This window comes from Argiope bruennichi, chromosome 3 (assembly GCF_947563725.1).
Source record: "Argiope bruennichi chromosome 3, qqArgBrue1.1, whole genome shotgun sequence".
Classification (NCBI taxonomy): Eukaryota; Metazoa; Arthropoda; class Arachnida; order Araneae; family Araneidae; genus Argiope; species Argiope bruennichi.
The window spans coordinates 68132316-68157173 of NC_079153.1; the positions used below are offsets into that span (position 1 = coordinate 68132316).

The 24858-nt window shown below is 28.6% G+C and overlaps 1 protein-coding gene across 1 annotated transcript in view; it reads left to right on the forward strand.

Annotated features, from left to right (window-relative positions):
- LOC129962867 (ankyrin repeat and fibronectin type-III domain-containing protein 1-like) overlaps nucleotides 1-24858 on the forward strand; it is a 509915-nt gene that overhangs the window by 453956 nt on the left and 31101 nt on the right. The window contains exons 9-11 of the mRNA XM_056076867.1: nucleotides 4387-4490; nucleotides 23112-23242; nucleotides 24038-24116. Coding sequence (XP_055932842.1) covers nucleotides 4387-4490; nucleotides 23112-23242; nucleotides 24038-24116 — 314 coding nt within the window. The remainder of the gene's footprint in view (nucleotides 1-4386; nucleotides 4491-23111; nucleotides 23243-24037; nucleotides 24117-24858) is intronic.

Here is a 24858-nt window from a genome sequence, read left to right on the forward strand (position 1 = left end):
TTATAAAATGTTGCATAATCTTTTGAAACCCTAGTGTACCCTAAGATAGAGGTGACATGATACCGTATCTGCTTCATAAACGAAGAACATAAATTCGATACTCCGCTACAAATTATATCCGCCAAGGTAAATAGAAACTCGGTGCAGCTTAAATCCGCTTTCATGGGTCAAACTTACTAACGTTAGAATGGAAATTAGTAAAATGAATGATATTTAAGGTTCCGCTTTGATCTGCGTCGTTTGATAACTTTTTAAAATTTAAAGGGCCTCTAAGAAAAGGGCTTATTGAATCTTTTGAAAAGGATACTAATTTAATTAAATTAAGTCTGTTTAGATTCATTGTTATTGCAGTTGCCTTTTAATAAGATAACTTTTATAGACTGAATTTGATTTGTAAATTGTATGATGCGTCGATGGTGTGCCAGATTCACTTTGTAAGAAACGCGATGCAGGGAAAAAGGCAAATCTGGTTAATGAAATGGTATATACTCCAAAAATTTTTTTTTCCAAATTTTAGATTTTTTTAAAAATTTAAATTGAATAAAATTTATTCCACAAAAGTCATTTTACACTAATTTGAATTTTAAAGTAAAATTTTTAAATATGCTTACTTTTCCCTTTTCTTAAAATATCTTTGAAAATAATTATTCAATTTTATTATTATTCCATTTCTAACGATGTTTCAACTTTTTTTTTTTTTTTTTTTTGCTTTACTGGCCATGTTTATACAGATGCGCATTGCGATTGTATTTAATGCATTTTCGGTGACACGTAATAATTGCTACAACTGCGATAATTTAAAAAAATAATACAAAGAAAAATTAATCAAACCTAAAATAAAAACATAGAGTGACATTTTGAATTAGAGTTTCAGATTTCCTTTATATTTTTATTTTTTATTTTAAGAGCCAATTTATCAATACACACACACACACACACACACACACACACATACACATACACACACATAATTTTAATAAATATGGAATTAACATGCCTCGTATGAAAGACGTTAAAATATAGGATATTGGCTAATTAGAATGTGATGTATAGAATATATATGGATCAATTAGCATTTAAAAATAATTTAAATAAAAATTCTTCTACTAACATTTTGTCGTACAAACAAATTGATGATTTAAATTCGAATTTCTTTACGTGTACTGAAGCAGCTTTCTTAGTATGGCACATTAGTATTTTAAAACTGAGTCGCCTTTAAAACCAGAATAACATTCATTTTTCTACAATCTGATACGCGTTTTGATGCACAAATCAATCAAATTAATTGGAAAGTGAAAATCTTGATGGTCAAATTACAAACGTGTAAAATCGTTTTAAATTTACGAAATTTAGCAAATATATGACATAATATATGCATTTGACTCACCATTCCCTTTTGTGATAGAAACCAATTAAATACTTTTATTGTATTTTACGCAGCAAAATATTTTCATCCATTAACTTGGTTTCTTTTTTACTGATAAAATATACACTAAATTGAAAAGATATTTGGTTGAACTTTAAGTTGACGTAAATGTATATTTTTGTAGGCTTTTGCTGAAAAACGTCAACATTTCGTTTATTTTTTATAAATTCATATTCTAAATAATTTTTTCTTTTAAACCCCATTAGGGATATGTTTTCCAAAATAGGGAAGTGCCAAGGTTGGTAGCTCTAGACCAACTGTAGAGCGTTAATACACGCACAGATATGCTCACATTCGTCTTTATTATTAGTAGCAATTTAGTACGTTTTTTTTAAATTCAGGTTTCTTTTCATTTAAACACGAGAGTGATTTAAAACAATACATTCCAATCATATCTTTTAGAAAAAGGTTATAGAATCAAAATGATATTTTATGATTACATGAGACATACAAAAATCTTATCATTCATTAGATTTTACAGAAATATCAACATTTACTTATCTTTTAGTGCATGGCAAATTATTTACAAAACAATCATTATTTTTTATAATATTAGCTACCTGTAGCGACTAGCTAGTTCATTAGAAATATGTTAATTTAATTAAATTTCAATTAAAATATTTATGTATAACTTGATTTCCGCGAATCCCAAAACATAATTGTTTAACTCTAATAGCACACAGATGTTGTACAATATTGTTATTAAAAATATTCACAATATTGTTTTATATTGTTACGAATCTGTGATGCGGCTTCCCAGCATATTCGGTTCCATAGGAAGTCTCAGAGCTTGGCTACAAACTTGGCGTCCATTTGGCGACTTTGGGGAAAAAATAGATTATACCCGAAACATCAAGAAGTTTTCCGATAGGTCCAGTAGGAACCAAGTTACGCCTCGAGCGTTCCTGATTGGTTGAGAGGCTTCTAGCCCCGCCTCCTGAGACCTATAACAGGAGCTGCAGCTGCCGGGGAGTCGACGGTGAATTGAGTCGCGAACCAGTGGAGTCGAAGAGTAGTCGGAAGCGAAAGAGTAGTCGTAGTAGTGAACCAGAGTCGACGTCGTGAACCAGATCGGAGAGAGTAGTCGGAATCGACGCTAAAGAACTGGCCTTCCAGAGATAAGCGGAGCAGCGACGGAGTGAAGCTAGTGCTGAACAAAGCTGTGCGCTACTGTCTGCAGTAGAGTCTTGTTATATGCTGCTGTGTATGCTGTTGTTGCTGCCCGTCTGGGCTGAAGATAATCGTCTTCTGTGCTGTATATAGTTGTCGTCTTTGTGCTGTTCTGTGTGTCTTCGTGTAAATAAACATCGTTGTTTTATTTTCTACTGCCGCCTGGTGATTGAGCGTTCTTCACACCCTATAGCTTCCACTATCCAAACGAACCCCGGAAATTTTGTAACAATATTATAAAATGTAGAATAATATCGAAAAATAGTGTACAATATTGTGCCACAAATTCTGCTACCTGGGAAGTAACAAAATAGGTGTAGAATTGTGAAGAGCAGTAGTTTTGTTTTAATAGCTTTATACGTATTTATTATGTTTATTGCGAGAATAATCCTTCCTAATGCAGTTGAGTCTCATGACATTGCAATGTCATTTAATCTTAAATATCTTAGTGATGTAACTCGAACTATGCATTGTCTGTTTTGGGTATATTATTTCAGTTTTTTATTCTTCATGTAACTCTTTAAATAATTAAAAGGATATTTCTCGCATACCTTTAAGGAATGGAAGGCAATCACGGGATTAAATATCTGATAACACTACGAAAGCAGTTTCAATTACATCACGACAGTGAATTCGATTATTAAAAAGTATGCCAAAAATATTTTTAAAAAATAAGAAATTTAAGAACATTTTATCCAGAGTTAAATCGATATTATTGCAAAAGATTTTCTTTTTTAATTTTAAGATGATAAGAAGTATTTTTATAATGTAATGTTTTGAATGATATCTTGAGAAGTCATGAAATGTTAACAGTTTTTCTCTATAGAGACTTATAAAAATTTAATTTATATATATGTTGTATTATTTTCCTGTATAGAAGTCAAAGTATTTTCATACAATTGCCCACTTCTTTTAATAGAGTTTTATAACTGGCTGAATATACCTAGTTACAATATGAAGAAAAATAAACGCTTGTTCCACTTTTTTGGACATTCTGTATGTTTCTCTGTCACTTACTCGTACTATTGTTGTCAGTTCTATAGTCTTGATTTTGGAATACAGTGGATGATTTGAAAGATAGTTGAAGGTGGCACTAGAGTACTTTAACCCTTTAAAGGGAAATTTTTTTCTAGTCATATTAAGTTAAAATATTTTTAGGCTTGAAATTAGAATAAGAAAAGGGGTTCATTTAACTTATTAGATAAATTTAATATGATTAATTAATTAATTTGATTAATTAATAATTAAGTAACAAATCAAGACGCATCATTTTGTCTGAGATAAAGAACTGAGGCATCTAAGTTTCTGACTTACTAAAAAAATGTGTCAGAACTTATGCCAACCTACATAATTTCATACAAAGATTGATAAATTTGGTGGGAAGCATACTTCCCACGGCTGTAAAGAGTAAAAACTGTATGTACGATAAAAAAAATGTATTATGTATAATAAAAATTTATTATTCCTTGATTAGCCTATGTTTGATGTTAATTTATGTCTTTTGCTTTGAAATGTGTGAATCAGTCTTACATTTGTAAACTTAATAGATTATTTATATTTCTTTTGAAATAAAAATTTGCATTTGGCATTTTGAATCGAAATTATTAATTATACTTTATTTGAAAGGGTTTTTTTTATAACTTTTACCTGCAAAACTAACATTAATCAAGTTAATAATTTCAAAAATTCAATAATCATTTATTTGCAGTAAAATAGTAAAAGCTGATGTTAATTTTCGAATTTTAAATTTTGTAATAATTTTTCATCTGTTTCATGTTTTTATTTTTCAGCGTGAACAGTGATGGCTTCACGCCCTTAGATATAGCTGTGATGATTCTAGACATATCAATGGCCAAGCTACTCCAGTCTTATGGAGCAAGAGAATCTACTAGATGTGAGTAAATTCAATCATCCAATCCTGTCCCAAATGCTCAACTGTAAAGAAAAAAAAATGCATTAAAACAAAACGAAACAATCATTCAAATACGAAAGAGTAATAAATAATAATTTCAAATATACTATTTATTAAAACTTATATAGAAATATAAATTTGACCACGGTAACATATCAGTAGATTTAAACATATCAGTTGTGATGATTCTAGACATATCAATGGCCAAGCTACTCCAGTCTTATGGAGCAAGAGAATCTACTAGATGTGAGTAAATTCAATCATCCAATCCTGTCCCAAATGCTCAACTGTAAAGAAAAAAAAATGCATTAAAACAAAACGAAACAATCATTCAAATACGAAAGAGTAATAAATAATAATTTCAAATATACTATTTATTAAAACTTATATAGAAATATAAATTTGACCACGGTAACATATCAGTAGATTTAAACATATCAGTTGTGATGATTCTAGACATATCAATGGCCAAGCTACTCCAGTCTTATGGAGCAAGAGAATCTACTAGATGTGAGTAAATTCAATCATCCAATCCTGTCCCAAATGCTCAACTGTAAAGAAAAAAAAATGCATTAAAACAAAACGAAACAATCATTCAAATACGAAAGAGTAATAAATAATAATTTCAAATATACTATTTATTAAAACTTATATAGAAATATAAATTTGACCACGGTAACATATCAGTAGATTTAAACATATCAGTTGTGATGATTCTAGACATATCAATGGCCAAGCTACTCCAGTCTTATGGAGCAAGAGAATCTACTAGATGTGAGTAAATTCAATCATCCAATCCTGTCCCAAATGCTCAACTGTAAAGAAAAAAAAATGCATTAAAACAAAACGAAACAATCATTCAAATACGAAAGAGTAATAAATAATAATTTCAAATATACTATTTATTAAAACTTATATAGAAATATAAATTTGACCACGGTAACATATCAGTAGATTTAAACATATCAGTTGTGATGATTCTAGACATATCAATGGCCAAGCTACTCCAGTCTTATGGAGCAAGAGAATCTACTAGATGTGAGTAAATTCAATCATCCAATCCTGTCCCAAATGCTCAACTGTAAAGAAAAAAAAATGCATTAAAACAAAACGAAACAATCATTCAAATACGAAAGAGTAATAAATAATAATTTCAAATATACTATTTATTAAAACTTATATAGAAATATAAATTTGACCACGGTAACATATCAGTAGATTTAAACATATCAGTTGTGATGATTCTAGACATATCAATGGCCAAGCTACTCCAGTCTTATGGAGCAAGAGAATCTACTAGATGTGAGTAAATTCAATCATCCAATCCTGTCCCAAATGCTCAACTGTAAAGAAAAAAAAATGCATTAAAACAAAACGAAACAATCATTCAAATACGAAAGAGTAATAAATAATAATTTCAAATATACTATTTATTAAAACTTATATAGAAATATAAATTTGACCACGGTAACATATCAGTAGATTTAAACATATCAGTTGTGATGATTCTAGACATATCAATGGCCAAGCTACTCCAGTCTTATGGAGCAAGAGAATCTACTAGATGTGAGTAAATTCAATCATCCAATCCTGTCCCAAATGCTCAACTGTAAAGAAAAAAAAAATGCTTTAAAACAAAACGAAACAATCATTCAAATACGAAAGAGTAATAAATAATAATTTCAAATATACTATTTATTAAAACTTATATAGAAATATAAATTTGACCACGGTAACATATCAGTAGATTTAAACATATCAGTTGTGATGATTCTAGACATATCAATGGCCAAGCTACTCCAGTCTTATGGAGCAAGAGAATCTACTAGATGTGAGTAAATTCAATCATCCAATCCTGTCCCAAATGCTCAACTGTAAAGAAAAAAAAATGCATTAAAACAAAACGAAACAATCATTCAAATACGAAAGAGTAATAAATAATAATTTCAAATATACTATTTATTAAAACTTATATAGAAATATAAATTTTACCACGGTAACATATCAGTAGATTTAAACATATCAGTTGTGATGATTCTAGACATATCAATGGCCAAGCTACTTCGGTCTTATGGAGCAAGAGAATCTACTAGATGTGAGTAAATTCAATCATCTAATCATATCCCAAATCATCAACTGTAAAAAAAAATGCATTAAAACAAAATGAAACAATTATTCAACAATCATTACGAAAGATTAATAAAAAAATAATTTCAAATATACCGTTTATTAAAATTTATATAGAAAGATAAGGCATAAAATTGACCACGGTTTGGTGGTAATTTTAAACATATCAGTTTTGATGATTCTAGACATATCAATGGCCAAGCTACTTCGGTCTTATGGAGCAAGAGAATCTACTAGATGTGAGTAAATTCAATCATCCAATCATGTCCCAAATCCTCAACTGAAAAAAAATGCATTAAAAAAAAACGAAACAAATATTCAAATACGAAAGAGTAATAAATAATAATTTCAAATATACCGTTTATTAAAACTTATATAGAAATATAACACATAAAATTGGCCACGGTTTGGTGGTAATTTTAAACATATGAATGGCCAAACAACATTAATCGTATGGAACGAAAGAATACTCCAGTTGTGAGTAAATCGTATCATTCATTATTGTCTAAAATTCTCAATATTAGACAAATGCATTCAATTAAAATCAAACAATCACGCAATTATGATAGAAAATACTAAAAAACAGCATTAAATATGGTTTTTTTTAAACCTTTGTAAGGCCATGGAAAGTATGCTTCCCACCAAATTCATCTATCTTTGGGTGAAGTTACGTAGATTGACTTAAGTTTTGACAAATTTTTCAATAAGACAGAAATTTAGATGTTACAGTTCCTTGTCTCGCACAAAATGGCGTGTCCTGATTTGTTACTTAATTATTAATTAACACAACAAATTAATTAATCAGATAAATTAATCAAATTAAATTTATCTGATAATTTATATGAATCACTTTCCATAAGCCAGTCTCATTCCTAAAAATATTTTACTATACTATGACTAGAAAAAAAATGTCCTTTTAAAGGGTTAAAAAACGATATAGAAATGAATATAAGACCTAAGATTGATCGTGATTGGTGGGGATTTTGGACATTCAATGACAAACGACAATATACTTATTTAAGGAGAAAATCAACAAGATTGAATAAGATGCCCCATTCTCATATGTTTATTCTCAATAGAAAACTAATAAATATAAAATGTAATTTAGTTGGAAATGGAGAAGTCTCTAAAAAGTTGTAATCATTTATATCCAATACCCCGCTATTTTACATCTTCAAATATTCTTATTATATATAAGCAGTTCCTTTTTTTCATTCTTAATTCTCATACCCCTTTATTTGATGCATTAATTTCCAATATCCTTTACTCCAAATCTTCTTCCAATCATGCATCCCATCATAAGAAGATTTTCTTAATGGTGTTAAATGCTCAGGTGAATTAAAGGATTTGAATGAACTTAATAGCATTTCTAGAATTCAGTTTTAATTTTACATCTTATTTCATTTTTATAATGATTATAATTTATTTATTATTAAAGTGAATAGTTAGTTTTCCATGATTGCTTGTAATCACACTTTAAATATAATTTCAAAACGATTCTTTCAGAGAATTGTAATTTTTCCTAGTTAAACCAAAACAAAACCAAAAAGAATGGTATCACTGAAATGTTCTCGCATATTCTTTAATAAAAGTATTATTCCCTTCCCCCCAGACCCCGGGGGGCACCTCAAAATGAGGATGAGATGCTTCCGGCATGGTGGTTGGATTTCGCCACCCTGGAGGGTACACTAATAGATGGGGAATCTGACTCCTCCCATCGATGACGGGACGTACTTCCTTCGGGGAGGGTTGTACTGTGGCCGGTGACGGCCCTTAGGACTCAACCACAGTTCCCGCCAATGTTGCTGTTGCGGCGGTCCGGTCATTCAGTTTTATGGTTTAAACCCGTGTGTTTCGTGGCGGGTCGCAGAGTTAGATGGTTGACTTCCCCTCCCCCCCCCAGTTTACAGTAATAAAATTTGTACAAGACCATAAAAGCCACGAGTACTCAGATTCTTATTTCCACACAATAGAAACGTGTGCTTTGTAGTATAGTTAAAACAAGTAATATATAAAAAAATTAAGTAAATTCCTACTTAGGTCAACATTTTTTTTTAAATTTTAGTTACTTTTTATTAAATAATTACAATTAATATAAATATGTATATATATATGACAGAATTACAATATTAAGTGGCAAAACAGAGCTTGGCGACAAACTTGGCGACCGAATAGAAATTTCTGGACAAATTTAATTAATTAATTAATATTTGAAAAAACATCACATTAACATCACGTGTCATCCACTACATTAAACGATTGAAAATTTGAACAAGATATATATATAGAGAGAGTGTGACTAATAGCGGAAATTGAAAACACAACAAAAAAAAGTACTTGTGTAACAATTACATACGAGTGGTGAATAATTGTTATGCAATATATATCGTTCACTTGAAGCTAGCGTTTTTATTGAATCTGGCGGTCGATATTTGACAGTTAATTGCTAACATGGGGCTCAGACACAAGCACCTTAAAATCAAATATGTATTTTTTTCGACTGAGTGAATCCAAAATTTTACAATGAACTAAAATTTTAATCACAAAATCGTATTTCAAATTTTATTCATTTGAGTCATTGCATTTTTGAGTTATTGCGTTTGCGTACATACGAATGCTCAGAATCACAGACGACATCTCTTCAACAATTTAATTCAAAATTTGTTAAAGATCCACATTTTAAATGCCAAAATGAACCCAAATTTTGTTTAATTAAATTGTTAGAATTTTGCGTTTACATGCAATGGTACAGACCGATAGACTGTCAATTTCCTCATGAACTGATTAAAAAATATGATATGCATTTGCATTTTAAATTCTAAGCCTCTGTACTAAATTTCATTTGTCTAGCTGTTTACATTTTGTAGTTATTGTGTTCATTGGTACTTGGGCAATGAATGGATTTTATTCAAAATCTGATGAAAATTTAAAAAAAATTGGTATTAGGCCCATGTCTGAAATTGCATTCGTCAATTGCATTCAAAGCATGATTCAGTTTCATGATCAAGAAAGAGAGATAGAGCAACAGAGAGACACAATTCCAAAATACGATTTTCGGATGCAGGGGATCTGAAATGTGGAGTTTCTTTAAAAACTCGAGTTCAAATCTTTTGACGATTAAAATACTTCCTCTTTGTATACTTCATATACGAGACAGTACAAACGAGAGAAAGTACAGTGGCGAAGAGTGAAGCTTTAACTCTTATTAATTTTTGAATAAAATATATATATATATATATATATAATTATACAGTATAATTTCACCATGGGCAGAAATGGTGACAATCATTTATTATTTATATTTCTTAGTCTGTTTCTTCCTCTTCTTATTCTGTGTAAAGGCGTTCCTACTTGCACAGCTTTCACTTTCTCTTTTGAAAATCCTAATTCTCGATTAATATTTGAATCCCTAACGTTTGCCGTTTTCTGCTATTATCAAAGATTCATTCGTGTAACCCATAGGCTCACCACATGTGGCGGATTTCTAAACAAGCATACTCCGCAATTGCTTAAGGCTACAAGAAAACTAATTAAAAAAACTTAGTAATCTAGATTTTAAATAATTAAATTTTAAAGAAGTAGTAATCTTTTGAATTGTATTTATAAGGACTGCTGTGTGAGTATAGACTAATTTATTAAAATCATTAATTAAAGTGTAAGTTATTATTTTTATAATATATACGAACATGAATTATTCATTAATTGATTATATTACATTCTTATTGACAAAACTCTGTAAAATAGGTTTGTAATGTTATATTTATTTGAAATTTAATTATTTAAAATAATTTTTATAGTAATTAAATGTTAAAATTTATAAATAAAAATTATAATCATGCTTAATTTTTTCAATAATTTTGTCATTTTAATTACCTTCTTCATGATATAAATTTAAATAAATGAATGAATAAAATCATATATATGTAATTAAATAAAAAAATGTATTGAAATAAAAATATTAATTAAAATAAATTACGAATACAGTGATTAGAATTAAAAATGTGTTGAAATATGAAAATAAACTTGCCAATTATTAAAAGAAGGGGACTCATAATGTACACAGCATAAGACCATAAATATCTTAAATCCGCCACAGCGTCAATTCACAACTTAGGATTTTCTGTTAAAAATACTTTTACCCTTCAAAAGGTATTTGAGGTGAAGTCAAACTATATCCATTCTTTAAATTTTGCACGCAAGGCTATGCATATGACGGGGTTCAAGATAGAAATATAAAATGAGAATAGAGCTTAGAGATTTTATGCTTTCGGAGATAAAATGATAAAAAAATTCCTCCAATTTTTGCTAACTCAGAAATTTTATGTGGTTTGGAAGGTTAAAAGGAAGATTTTTTTTATTGCGAAGCAGTGAAAGTTACAGTAATTAGATTTTAAGAGTTAAATTTAAAAAAAAATTAATTCAGTTGGAAAAAGTTTATGTTTTTAAAAAATTGGGCGGAGTTAAAAAAAAGTTTGTCTGAAAAGCACGAATAAATTACATTTATCACGGCATTGAATTAATGTTAAACAACCACTCAAATGTAATGGAAAATACAAACTTATATCAAAAATGTTATTTTTTAAAAGCGATGAAGTTATATTATTTTTATAGATCAATGTATTTTTATTTTTTTTAAAAGTGATGCAGAAATGTTCTTATAAAAATTTTTAATGAATTTTTCTAAATGATATGTAAGTATTTTAAGATCGGTAAAATTTAATATTTTTAATTTTGAAAATTTATATAAATCATTTATAATTTTCATGTAAATCATTTTATAAAACTGGATCAAATTATTATGTATTTGACATATTAATTTCCATTTTTTATTTATTTTTAATTTTATTAATCAATTTTATTATTTTATCGAGTATTAAATTTTATATGATTAGCTTTTATTATTTTAGATATTAAATTTCATGTATTTGAATTATTTCTAAAATGAATTTATCCAAATTTATTCCAATTAAAAGTAATTATTATTTTTATTTCAAAATTCTAAAACTCTCCTTAAGTATGAACCGAAGAGAATAATAAAAACAAAAATGAAATATTTCATTTCATTCTCCTTTTAATAAAACTGAAATTTTTATAAAAAAAAAGTCTTTAAATATCTAAAATTGTTTGAAATAAATATGAAAAAAATTAATCAAATAATAAAATAAAGAACGGGTACTTAAAAGAGCTCGGTTTCAAGAAAATACATAAATTCTATGAACAAAGCTGATATTTAAATCTTAATATTGATTAGTTTCACAGCATTGCACCTAAAAAATCCATTTAAACGTTCATTTCTTATAAAAACTAATTAACTAATTTCATTCCGAAACTAATAAAAGAAGGAATAAGAATATGAAGATAAAGAAATAAGTAAAATAGCAGGAGGAAAAAATATAACAAAAGTGCTAAGTTTGCGCAAGGGGAAAAAAAACACCTAAAAAATATTAGCTTTGTTGTCTGGCATTTATTCGCAGCTCTATAAAAACACGTAAACTCGGTACTACTTTGAAAAATGAGCATTTTGAAGATAAGCTTTACTTTTATATTTCATTTATTCTGTCGTTTCTCCGATATCGCTTGTGACTAGAGGGATTGTTTTTTTTTCTTCTTTTTTTTCTTTTGTATGGCGGGCATAACACGATTTCAAAGTAAAAGATTCTAGAAAAAAATGACTATTGAATTTAAATTAATCATAAAATTCAATCTCGCAAGTCTCACTAAGACTTCAAAATGAAGCGCAACATCTGCCACTGATTAATGCTTTAACAGATCATGGATTTTGAAATTAGCAAAAATATGGTAAAGCGGCATTTCCTTTCCAAAATTTTTAATTTATTTATTCCTTAAGCTAATATGTGAATAAAATGGCATTAAAATATTTATTATTAAAACAATTAAATAAATAATGATTCAGAAGGGCCAATTATTTTAAAAACTTTTTCTTAAAAACGATGTTTTTTATTTTCAATTTTAAATATATTTGAAATATTCAATCCTTCAAAATTTTTGAGAAAATTGTATGAAAATTATAATTAGGATTATTATTCCATTTTAATAATATCGGTACATTTTTAGGTTTCGAATTCTATTAGTTAATTTAACATCAACTCAGAGCAGCACGAAATACTTATAAATATGAATATATTTCCAGAAACTGTTTAAAGGAAATTACAAAATGATAGTGATTTTTCCCCTCCAAATGCATTCTTGTGATATCAATAATAAATTAAATATGAGCTTTCTTGAAAATTTCTAATTTCTTAAAAATTAAATGCATAATTTTAAAAATAATGCATTTAGCTTAAGAAAAGAAAAAAAATTTCAATGAATTTTGACATTGATATTCTAATATAAATTTATAATATAGTAGATTTATATAAATAGGCTATATAAATAGATTTTATAATTCCATATAAATAAAGGGAAAAAAGGGAGAGTGGTGGATTCTATCATCTTTTTAAAGTCTGTCTTGCAATATCAAAATATTTAGCATTAATATTCATTTAAAAAAAATGTCAAATTTTAAAATTATATTCATTTTAAAAATCTATTTGATTTGTTATTGAATTTGAATACTTATTAATTAATTAAGAACTCAGCATATTTTTACGGTTTATGGTTTAAGATAAAGATTTGAAGCATTCAGGTTTTCTTTTACTGAAAATCCTGTGAGAATTTAAGCCAGCAGTTTTTAAAGCGTTAAGAATTGGCACCTCACCATCCTAAAGTAATAATAATAATAAAAAATATTTTATAACGAATCTTGATTGCTAAAAACGTATTATGTGATTCAAGAGGATATCAATAATTTTTGTGATATACTCTTGAAGTTAATAAAATATATCAAAAATAAAATAGATCAATATGCGTGTATAAAAATTTATAAATTAGTGATAAGTATAATTTTTACAATTTTAAAATTTTCATGAAAGAAATTGTTCTTATTTTATTAGTATTCCAAATAATTTTCTTCGTTTTATTAGCGCCAAAAATTACTATTATTCGTTTCTATTTCAATGATTAATGTGTTAAACTATTTTCCTAAATTTCATATTCTATTCTTTTTACTATAATATGAATTTCTTAATTTGAATTCATAGTATAGTAAAAACTATACTTTGAAATATAGAAAAATATTGAAATGGCAGTGTTTTTTTTTCATGTGCAGCTTGCATTTACAGTAGATTTAAAATTGTGTTTAGCTTCTTCCGTACTTGAAGTCATAAATGCGTCTTTTACATGGTGCCGTCTACTGTCCTTTTATATCACACAAACTTAAGAACGTTGAGAAGTTTTGTCACAAACTTAATGTCAAAATATAATAAAGTGACTATGCGACGCAAGATGAGATAAGTCAAAACGCCATTTAGCTTAAATCTGGGGTGAAAATGGTCCTATCTCAAATAAGATATAAGGTACCGGGGGGGGGATGAAAAGTCAGTTATAATATTCAAGAACGTTCCCCTTTTTAGTACGAAAAATACCCTAAACGTAATTAAGAATAGGAGAAAACACAAAATACACCTTTTTTTATTCACGATGTGCCAAATTTGTGACGTAATAACTCATGACAATAGAAATAAAAATCATCTTTTCAATTATAAACGTCGACCCGATGGCGCAGAGCATATCGAACACCCAAAATAAAAGCATCTATTGACAACTAATTGTTCTATTTTAATTTTAATACGTGTCGGGCATAAGTGTGTTAGAAATCGAAACTAAACTAATGCGATATTTATCCATTTTGCTTGGGTGTTTCTATTAATATTATTGAGACGGCTACATGTATAGTCCACCTCACGATTGTTGGCGTTCGACTTCAGATGAGTCCACTTCAAAACGGGTTGGAAACAAGACGAGCCAAGGTTGCTATAATCATGCGTTGGCGAAAGAAGTTTCCTTCGTGAAGCGTCATTATTTGTTTACGATTGGCTTTGCGAGTGCCTTGCGTTTATTGGTGCTTTTCCGACTTCTTATATTTCTAATCTAAATATCAGTGCCATAATGCCTGGGAATCGCATTGTTTCCAAAGAAAGAAAAATAATTATGAATGTTTTGAGGTATTTTGAAAATGAATGTTCTTAAAACGAATTAAGTATCCCACTTTGTCAACGGATCAAAAGAGCTGCAGAAGCGACCGGTGTTTCGACTAGAACACCGTAAAATTGAACATTCATCAGCTTTGTGGCTTCTTTTTTTTTTTGCATGATTTGCATCTTGGTTTTTCAGTATATATAACTTTCTCTATTGACGGTTCTTATGATGCTTAAATATTTTTGATGCTTAAATATTATAGATTGTTAATATTCAAATTAGAAATTCTTTGTTTTTGATAGAATTAAGACAAAAATATCTCTGAAAAAATGATTTGGTTTGAAAGCTAATGCGTAATAACATGAAATTTCATCTGGCTAATGTAAAACTTGATTAAATAATATTGAATTTTATTATATAAGGCAATAAAGATTTTTCTAAAAATCTGAGAAGCAACAGCTTTTTCTTTCGATTAAATTATTTCAATAAAGTTGCAACACATTTTTTTTTTAAACCTTGAATTACTTTTCGGGAGGAAGTAGTTGAGTATTTCACGGAATACTCGAGTATTTTACTGTTTTCTCTTAACAATGTAATCGTATTTATCTAGATTGTCATCGATATTGCAGAATAAAATATCACGTTCGAGTACCTTTCAAATATTACCGATTTCAAGCCAGATCTAGGGGGAGCGGTGTCACCCCTCATCCCCTCCTCTCACTAAGTTCCTGGGAATCTATATAAAGTCTGAAACTGCATATGCAAATACCAGCTATCTTGATTGATTATAGTAATGCTGAATTAACTTAATCATATGATAATTAATTAATTAAATCATAAGATAAATGATTGATTCAGCCATATAACTGTAGTATTATTTCATTCGCCACGACTTTTTATTTTCACAAATATCGTATCATAGAAGCTGAAAAAAAAATTAACTGAATGCTTGAGACAAATCCTCCCGCTAATGCGCCAACTATGGAAACCTTGATTTGCGGCTTGCTTTTATGGCCCTCCCCATTTCCTGCTAATTCGATGTTTTCGACTCAACCGTCGAGCGCCAACAATACTGAGGTGGACTATAACACTGTAACCGATTTCACTGAGTAACGAACGCGTTGTCATCTTCATTGTCATACGCCTAGTCACTATGTTTGTAGTAATAGCTGTCGCTGTTCTCATGTAATAGGATTTTAGTGTACGCCCTGTTTTATGTTCATCATTATTTGTTAGTCATTTTTTTAAATTTAGTTTGCATGTATTTGTTAAATAGGAAAAGTCTTTTTTTTTTCTTTGCTACCTAAACAAAAACATTAAAGACATTAAATTTCATGAACTTTTCGCTAAATGCTAACTAATAATCATATTTTTTAGCTACACCATGAATTTGTTTTAGAAGTAAATTTGAATTGAGGTAACGCTCTTCATAGATTTCCACAAAAAGCATTGATTTCTGAACTTTTGATATCTATTACCTCAGTGGCGTATTTAGGTTGTTTGTGGTGCAAATCTAAAGGAAAATATGAGGACCTTCTTTTATTAAACTAATTAAAAGTTAATTAATTTCACATTTCAACCTATTTTTATAACATATTACTTTTTATAATACAATAACATATATACTTTTATAATATAATAATTTTTATACATATTATATTTTTATAATATAACATATTACTGAACGTAATTAAATAGATTGGATCCTCATCAGTTGTGTTTATTAGTGTTATTATTATTCTAATATTTTATAATTCAAAGTATTTGCATTTTTTATAGATTTATTTATTTTTTCAGTTAGTCTAATAGCATTTTTAATTGACCTATATATGATCTCTCCTTAAAGGAAGGACCATAGTCATCTGCCTAGTTTGCTTAGTTGAAAATTCCGCCACCGTGTCACTTACTACCAAAGCTAAATCCGATTTGACAAATTTCAGCACCTAAAGTCGTAATTTTCTTTCAAATCCTTATGCTTTTTTACTTGTATGCATTAAGTTATAGTAATCACTAGATGCAGAATTAATTTGTCATGGCAATGTATTTTTTTTTCTAAAATAACAGATATGTTTGTCTAAAATCGGTGTGACTGCTGTTAAGGTTAATAGGGACTGGTATTACACAGGAATATAAAAAAAAAATCCTTTCATAATCATCAGACATAAATATTTTGCGTATAGACAAAATTTCGGCCAATTTTGAATCTCATACAGTGCTGCATACCCCCCCCCCCGAATGAATTATATGTATAAGCAATAAAAGAAATGGCCGTCGAGGTTTTTTTTCACTAGTTGATTAACTCATTATCAGGAGAATACTGATAAAGACGCCTAATCTGGAAATCTCGCTCGGCTACATCCATCAATCCTTGGAAAGGTCATAAACTGAAAGTGACTTCCATTGATCATGAAAGGACGAAAGACATGCGGACACTGTCAAAACAACAAGAAAAAAAAAGACAAATAAAATTTATATATTACATATGTGATATTTATTTATGTTTTGAGCAAATTATATAAAATACAAAGCTTATTGCAAGAACTCAATCCTGTGTGAAACGAATGAATCTGAATTCTGATTTTTAATATATTATATTTTTCTTACATAGCTCATGTCACACCAAAGATAATTACTGCTACTTTTTTTTTTTAAATTTCAGCATGCAATGATATAGTTCAAATTTTGATAACACTTATTTGAAGTTGTTTTTATTAATACTGCCTTCGTTATTCAATTACATTTTTGTAAGGTTATTATAATACAGATATATTGTAGATTAAAAGAATTTTACAGTACTTGATTTTAAATACTGATAAATAACTGCTTTTGACGATCAGTTGATTTACCCCGATTAATGGTTTCTAAAATTTTCATTTAATATTTCATATAATTTGGCCTTACTAATCTCCTCACAAAACACTTTTAAACTTTAGATTGTCATATACTTTCTTAGAAGTCTTGCACCATTCTGATTATTGTATTATACATTTCGTTAACTTTCTGTACATATCTTTAAATATTCAATTACATGCCAAAAAAGATCATCAGTGTTTAAACATATTAAGCATAGCAAGATGCGCTTGAAAAAAAAATTAAACTTTTGCATAATTCCTAAGTTAAACCTTAACTGTCAATTACAATAAAGTTTCAAAAAATTATTAAAAGCACGTTTTATAATAAAACCTACTGAACATGAAAAAAAAATAAGAAAATTATCAACAATTGGAAAAACGCCTTTCCAAAGTATATAAATTTCAAATTTGATAAATTTGATGTCAAGTGGTCAAGTCTGTACAGCACTAACACACACGCGTAAGTATATACACAGACACTTACATTCGCCTTTATTATCAGAGAGAAATAAAGCCTTTAAAAATGAGAATATAATTTGTGAAATCATACGGCTAATATGAGATATAAAATGGTTACGCGTAATGGAAAACTGATTACATAAATAGGTTGAATAAATATTTGTTGTGTAAGTGTATACGTTGCAGCAATTCTAATGAGTTACTATAAACGCAAAATATGTTCGGATATAAGAATCGGGGCACAAACGTCTTAATATTTAATTATTTTTATTTTGGAAATCTTGCATAGCAAAATAACAACAATAATAAGTGCATCTCTTAGTAGAGATGATAAAATTTCTTAGAAATGGGTTTTAATGAGGCTGCATAAAGTAGGAATTAAAAATATACAGATTTAAAATCAAAACATTTTGCATTTGCCACCAAGGTAGAAGTTATAAGCTTCATATCCTTTAATGTATGAATATTTTTATGTAAAGTAAAAAATTGGTAAAAATTTATTTGGTTTATAACTTTTTTTATTTATTATAGCTAAGTCATTCAGTATACAGGGATTCTAATTGAAACTCAATACAGATACCTTAAACAATAATGTAATAGTCATTCAAAAGTTTGCTTTATGCTTGCATTAAATAATTTTTGAACATGTTGAATTCACAAATTTACAATTAAAATCCTAAGTACATTTTTAAACTTCAATTCTTTCGCTGACTTGAACTCTTCAGCTTCTTTATTTTATTGTTTACCAAAATTGCAAGAAAATATCGCTTCAGATTAACTCGTTACGCTTTCACTCATTCTAAAGTCTATTTTTCAGATTTGGAAAAGATCCGCGCTTCTGCAGATGCGCCGTCAGCTTTTATTTCACCACAACGAGATGAAAGATGGAGAAGGGATGATTAATTTTTTAAAGCATTATTTAAAAATATTACACAGTTTCAAATTTAAAAATCTAACACAATTTAAAAACAAAATTAAAAAAATCAGTTTGAGAAAAGAATAACAAAAAGCGCTCAACAACAACAAAAAAAAATCTGACAAGGTACTCTTATTTTTCATTACATGTCATAACTGCTGTGTAAAGTTCTCTGAAGGTGATAGACACGGGTTTTCGAAATAAATAATACATTTTTTTAAAGAAATTTTTATGTGTTTTAAAATAAAAACTAACTTGTTAAGTGACTCTTTTAAGGCTTTCTTCACTGTCTGCGAGCGTATTATCGAATGCTGTTTGATTTGATACGCTTACTTCAATAAAAATCTGAAAATAATTTGTATTTAGTTTAAAGATATTTATAATAAAAACAATCCAGTGTTAACTCATAAGCGATTATTTTCTATCGATATAAAGGTATTTATCATTTCAATAAAATAAATAGCCATTATTTTTCTTTTAGATTTGAATGTAGAAATAATGCATGCCACGCAATGTTAAATTTCAATTCAAAAATTCGGCCTCTCTCTGTTAAGTGGCGAGAAACTGCAAAACTCTATACGAAACTTTAGCAAGTTTATCCTTTTCTATCAAGTGTTTTCGAAAAGATGTCACTTTTGAAAACACATTTGCCCTTTTAACTGTCGTTTCATTTTAATTGCCACTTGACTATTTCCTTTGTTGGATCCAAAAGTGTCAAAACTTGTTTTTAGCTAAATTATATGCTCTAAAGAATTCAGAATTGTACTCGCAAATGATTATATATCTAACTACTACCTAGATTTTTAAAGGCTTGACATTTCTTTTATACCCTTGTAACATTTGCAAAGTTTCCCTATTCGATGCCTCAATCACACATGTCAATGACTGAGAGCACATTTAAAAATCTTAACTAAACTTTCGGAATTGGTTACGCAGTTTTCTTGAAATATTCTAATAAAATTATATTTCATATTCTGGCTTGTATAGTATTCTTTTACACTATTTAATTTCTTACGCTTTTGAGTTTTTAAATTTATTGAGCTTGTCTTGGTTACTTTAGATATCATCCTTATTTTGTGAGCAGTATTAACAATTATGAGGACTGCCCTATAATCTTAAAAGAAAGAGCCCATCTAATTAATAAATAAATTTCAAAAAGATAAATGCTTATCTCTAGAATTTTATTTACTCTATCATTTAATAAGAATGTCTTAATAGCAGTGCCAAACATAAAAAGGTATTGCAAAGATATTGCATTACACATTGTGTCGACAAAATAAATTATAATATAAGTTCTAATAAGACTAATCTTTACATTTTATACCTCTCTGAGTTTGAAAAACATATTTTTTGGAAAATGTCTGTCTTTATGTGACAAAGATAACGCAAAAACGCTTTTATCTAGAAAAATGAAATTTGGCATACGACCTTTATAACAAATTTGTTGATTTCTATCAAACTTTCAAACAAATTCCGTTCAGAGGAAGTCTGTCTGTCCAGCTTTTCGAATGTCATTTAGTACGATAACTGTAAAACGAAGAAAGTTAGAAAGATACAATTCGTTACAGAGAATTAATATCTTTTATCCAGACACTTATCAAATTTTTAGCCAATTCCAACAAGGCCGACCGTCTGTCGATTTGTACTTTCAGAAGCATGTAATCAGATAACTCAAAAACAAAATGACTTACACATATTAAATTTGGTAAGTGATTTTTTTTGCTATAAGTGTTGTTTTGTGTATCATGCTTACATCTAAAATACAAATTCGATTTTCGGATACTATTAACAGCTTGCCAGGGATTATTTGCCTAATTCGTTTACAAAATAGCACGAGAGATTCAGTAAAAATGCTAAATTCGCGCCAAAGATTAGTATTTCGTTACTATTGTACACCAATGTTACGCAAGGCATTCTCTGTGATAATACCTTTATCAGAGAGTATGCGAGACAGTTTTGGTGAGACCATTCCCGCTAGTGCAATCAGGTTGTGTTGTCTCTTAGCGTTTACACTTAGTATAATAAACAGTCTTACCATGAATAAGAAAAATGGTTCATACTCATGAAATCTTAATTCATGTAAAATTCGCATTACACTTATAACTATTCCTCAATATATTTCCTTTAGAATAACCTATCTATTTTCTGACAGTCCCTCTCTCATAACACTGGCCTTGAGAGACAAGAAAAATTATCAGTTCTTTGGTTAGTGTTTTTTTCAACCGGAAGACGAATGAGGAAATAATCTGAAATAAATGTTCACCCACAAAACCTCTGACAACAGTAGGTACTTGTTTGCCGCAAATTTAGTGATAAATCTTGTGATTTTGAAACAGCAAGGGAAACCAGAGACATATTTTAATGAGGTTCAATACTGTGACTATTACTAATTAAAATAGATTTTCATACTAATCCAAATACATAATTAATTTATGAATTTGAAATTAAATAAATTAAATAAATTTTTTTATTCTGGAAATTCTAAATCCATTTAATGAAATGATGGAATATACTCAACTACAAAAGTAAGTATGCATCTTTTGCCTCAAAACATACAATTTTTCGAATAAACCCAGCGTAAAAACTCTTTTGGTGGGATATTATTCTTTCCCTTTTGAATTACAGCATTAATTAAGAAGCAATTTACGTAGATTTTATTTTTTTTACATTTTTATTTTAACTTATCTCCTTTTTCATCAGTAAAATTTGTATCACAAAAATATCCATTCACTGTAAGAATTCACATGAGTATAAACTTCCAAAAAGATACAACTCGATATATTTTTTAGTTTTCTTATATTTTTAAAAACAATTTTGAAATTTTTAACTTAGTTTTCATTTTTGAGAATTCGACTTTCGTGTATCAAATGGAAATAAACTATGCTTAGCTTTAAATATAAAATTCCATAAACAGAATGAATCTCAACGGAAGACTAATATAAAAGACCGAAAAAATTGGCGCAGCGTTACAAGAAAGGGCAGTGTAAAGTTCCCAATCGAATGGAGTTCTTGGAAAAAATCAAGAATAGAGCTACTATTTATATGCAGGAATAGAAGATGTTGTATTGTTCCATAAAAGCCAGTAGACTATCCACCAATTAGCATGTCAATATGAGTATCTGATGTAAGTAATTTTGAGAAATTATACAATCCTGAGGCAATTTGTCTTATTTTACGAAATAAAGAATATCATGGCAATAAAAGATGCGAGGATGACTTTTTGTAAGAAAAGTGAATCACTTGAAGATATAATTTTACAAAATATCATTGCAAAGGACTCGAAGTTTCGGAATTCTGTGATTTGTTTTCGATTGGAAATTATTTATCCTATACGGTTCAAATGAACATACAAAGTTTTGGAGAAAAGCAAGAAATTATATAACTCGAACCAATAAATGTGTGAGTAAATATAATATTCCAAACCACAACCTACGCAGATGTGCGTATACTGTGGTTTGGATTCCATAGTAGTTTCTGGACATGGCGATTTAGTAATTATCGAGAGAACATTGAATCAGTATATCTATTTCGACATTTTGAATCATAAATTTAATCTGAATACTTCTATTTCAAATAAATTCAGATATACCTTTAACAAAATAAGTAATATAAATGACGCATAGAATACTCTATCGCATAGGAATAACTTCTCAGTAATGCAGAGAAATGATTCCAAAATACTACCCCAATCACTACCTCTGGTGTAGAATCCATGACGATATCCCTTATTGGCTATTTGCATCGGCAAATAAGGAAACTGAAAATCAGAATTGAAACTGATTTCAATATAGTCATTCTAGAGAAATGACAGAAAATCAGCATTCAAAATTAAGTGAAAATTTAACGTCATTCTGAATGAATTCAGTAATTAAGGTAAGAGGTTATAAAGAACATTACTAATTACTTGTATTTGGGAAAGAAATATATAAAATTTGTTATTTTTCCTATTTTATTTCTGTTTGTATGTTTACTTTTGTGGTTGAAACTATATGTTGTTTTATATTTAAAATTATAGCATTCTGTGATGCGTGTTTTATTTTGAAATAAGAAGAAATTTCATTATTATTGAAATAAACCATTACTTTTTAAAGCAGCTATAGTCTGAATTTGGGTTTAGCGTAAGATAGTAGACACTTATTTCTGAAACTAAATGCATGTGTTTGAATACGTTTGAAATAATTTCTTGCATTTATTTTTCTACGCATCCCTTAGTTCGTACAAAAGAAAGCAAGTTCAGCCAATTGATTAGCTTGGTGAAAGAAGCAGAGCGATGCGTCGACGACTTGACAACCTGCGTACTCAGTGCTGCTACGAGTGGTAGCTTGTCGATGGCATTACTCAAAGTGAGGCACATTCTTCTTTTTCAGTTATTTATCTGCTTTTTTTAAACTGTTTGAATGCCACTAAGTTTTAAAAAACGTTTAAATCGCTATCATCCTAGAGTTTCAAAATCTAAATACCACATGGTACATATTAATGGTCTCAGTAATAATAGTGCATTAAGAAGATACCAGTGAATCGCCGATTTTTTAAATTTGTGTTTGCAAGTGGAACACGCTATGTTCATTAATGTATATTATGTTTTTTCTAGATAGAAAGCAATATTCCGTAATTTACAGTGAAAGAATATGCAACAATTCAATGTTTGAATTGTTGAAACGACGGGTCAGCTGAAACGACCGTCAAGCTGAAACGACGGTTTCAGCTTGATAATGATGTAAAAGATTTTTTTATTACCTAATTAAATGGCTATTTGTGCTTCGGAAATGTGTCATATTACTGATTCAATTAAGAATCCACAATATTTGAAGCATTTGTGGTTTATATGTAATTTTTACAGCGTCTTCAATTTCAACTTTGAACTTCAATTTCAAGTTTGAAAAGCAATATTCCAATGACACACGGCTGCGGCGATTTACGAGTTAATAACAGAAGTTCTGGCACTCAAACAGTTAATTTATTTCATCTTTCAATTATCTTTTGTTACTTTGTATAGTTTGACTTCACAGTTCTCTAAAAGTTTTGATTTTTAAAAGGATCTGACTCGAAATAAAATTATTTTAATGAGAGTATCCTTTTCCTTATATTTTTTATATTATAATTAGCTTATCTTATATTTATTATGTTATTATCTTTAGGAAAAAGAAAAACAGTTAACTCTATGGAGAAGAAGACAGCAGCTCTTATGGCGAATGAAGAGTGGCTTCGAGAAAATAAGTAAGAAAATGCATTAATTACTATAAATCCTTTTATTTCTTTTTAAATGAAACGAATAATAAATAAGAGTATTTGAGTACGTTTAGTAACATAAAAATTTTAAACTAGTCAGTCAAACAGTCCTGGAACAAAGCTAGTGTGCAATTGGTCAAATATTTAATTTATTTACTTGCCAGCATATATGCAATCACGTATTTGAATCTTATTAAGAGTCATCAGAGCATTTATTATTCTGGCAAATTAGTTTATAGTGTTTAGTAGGAAATAAAATCATCAATTACTTTAAACTTCATTACATCGACAGAAAATCACCTTTGCACGTTAATTAAAAAACACACTGTTTGAATTTCCTTTTAATTTCGGCTACTTCTTTTTATAGCAATTAAAAATTTTATTTCAGCTTTTTTAATTATATTAATTAGCAGTCGCATGTTATTCACTTCTCAATGTTTAAAATACAAGTTCGGCAAAAATTTAATTATCCAGATTAAACTAAATTCGAAAGGTGAACTAATTAATTAGGGGAAAATACTTATTTCTTAGAAAAAACGAAAGTTGCTCTTGACATGAACTTAACGATAAAATGAAATATTATTTATATTTCATAGTATTATATTTTGTAATATTATGTGAGAATATGAAATGCATATTTATATATTCATTGTTTGTATGTATCAATTTTAATCAGATGTTTCAATCTCTTTGCTCTGTTTTTTTATACCATTATGCGGAAAGAATTTTT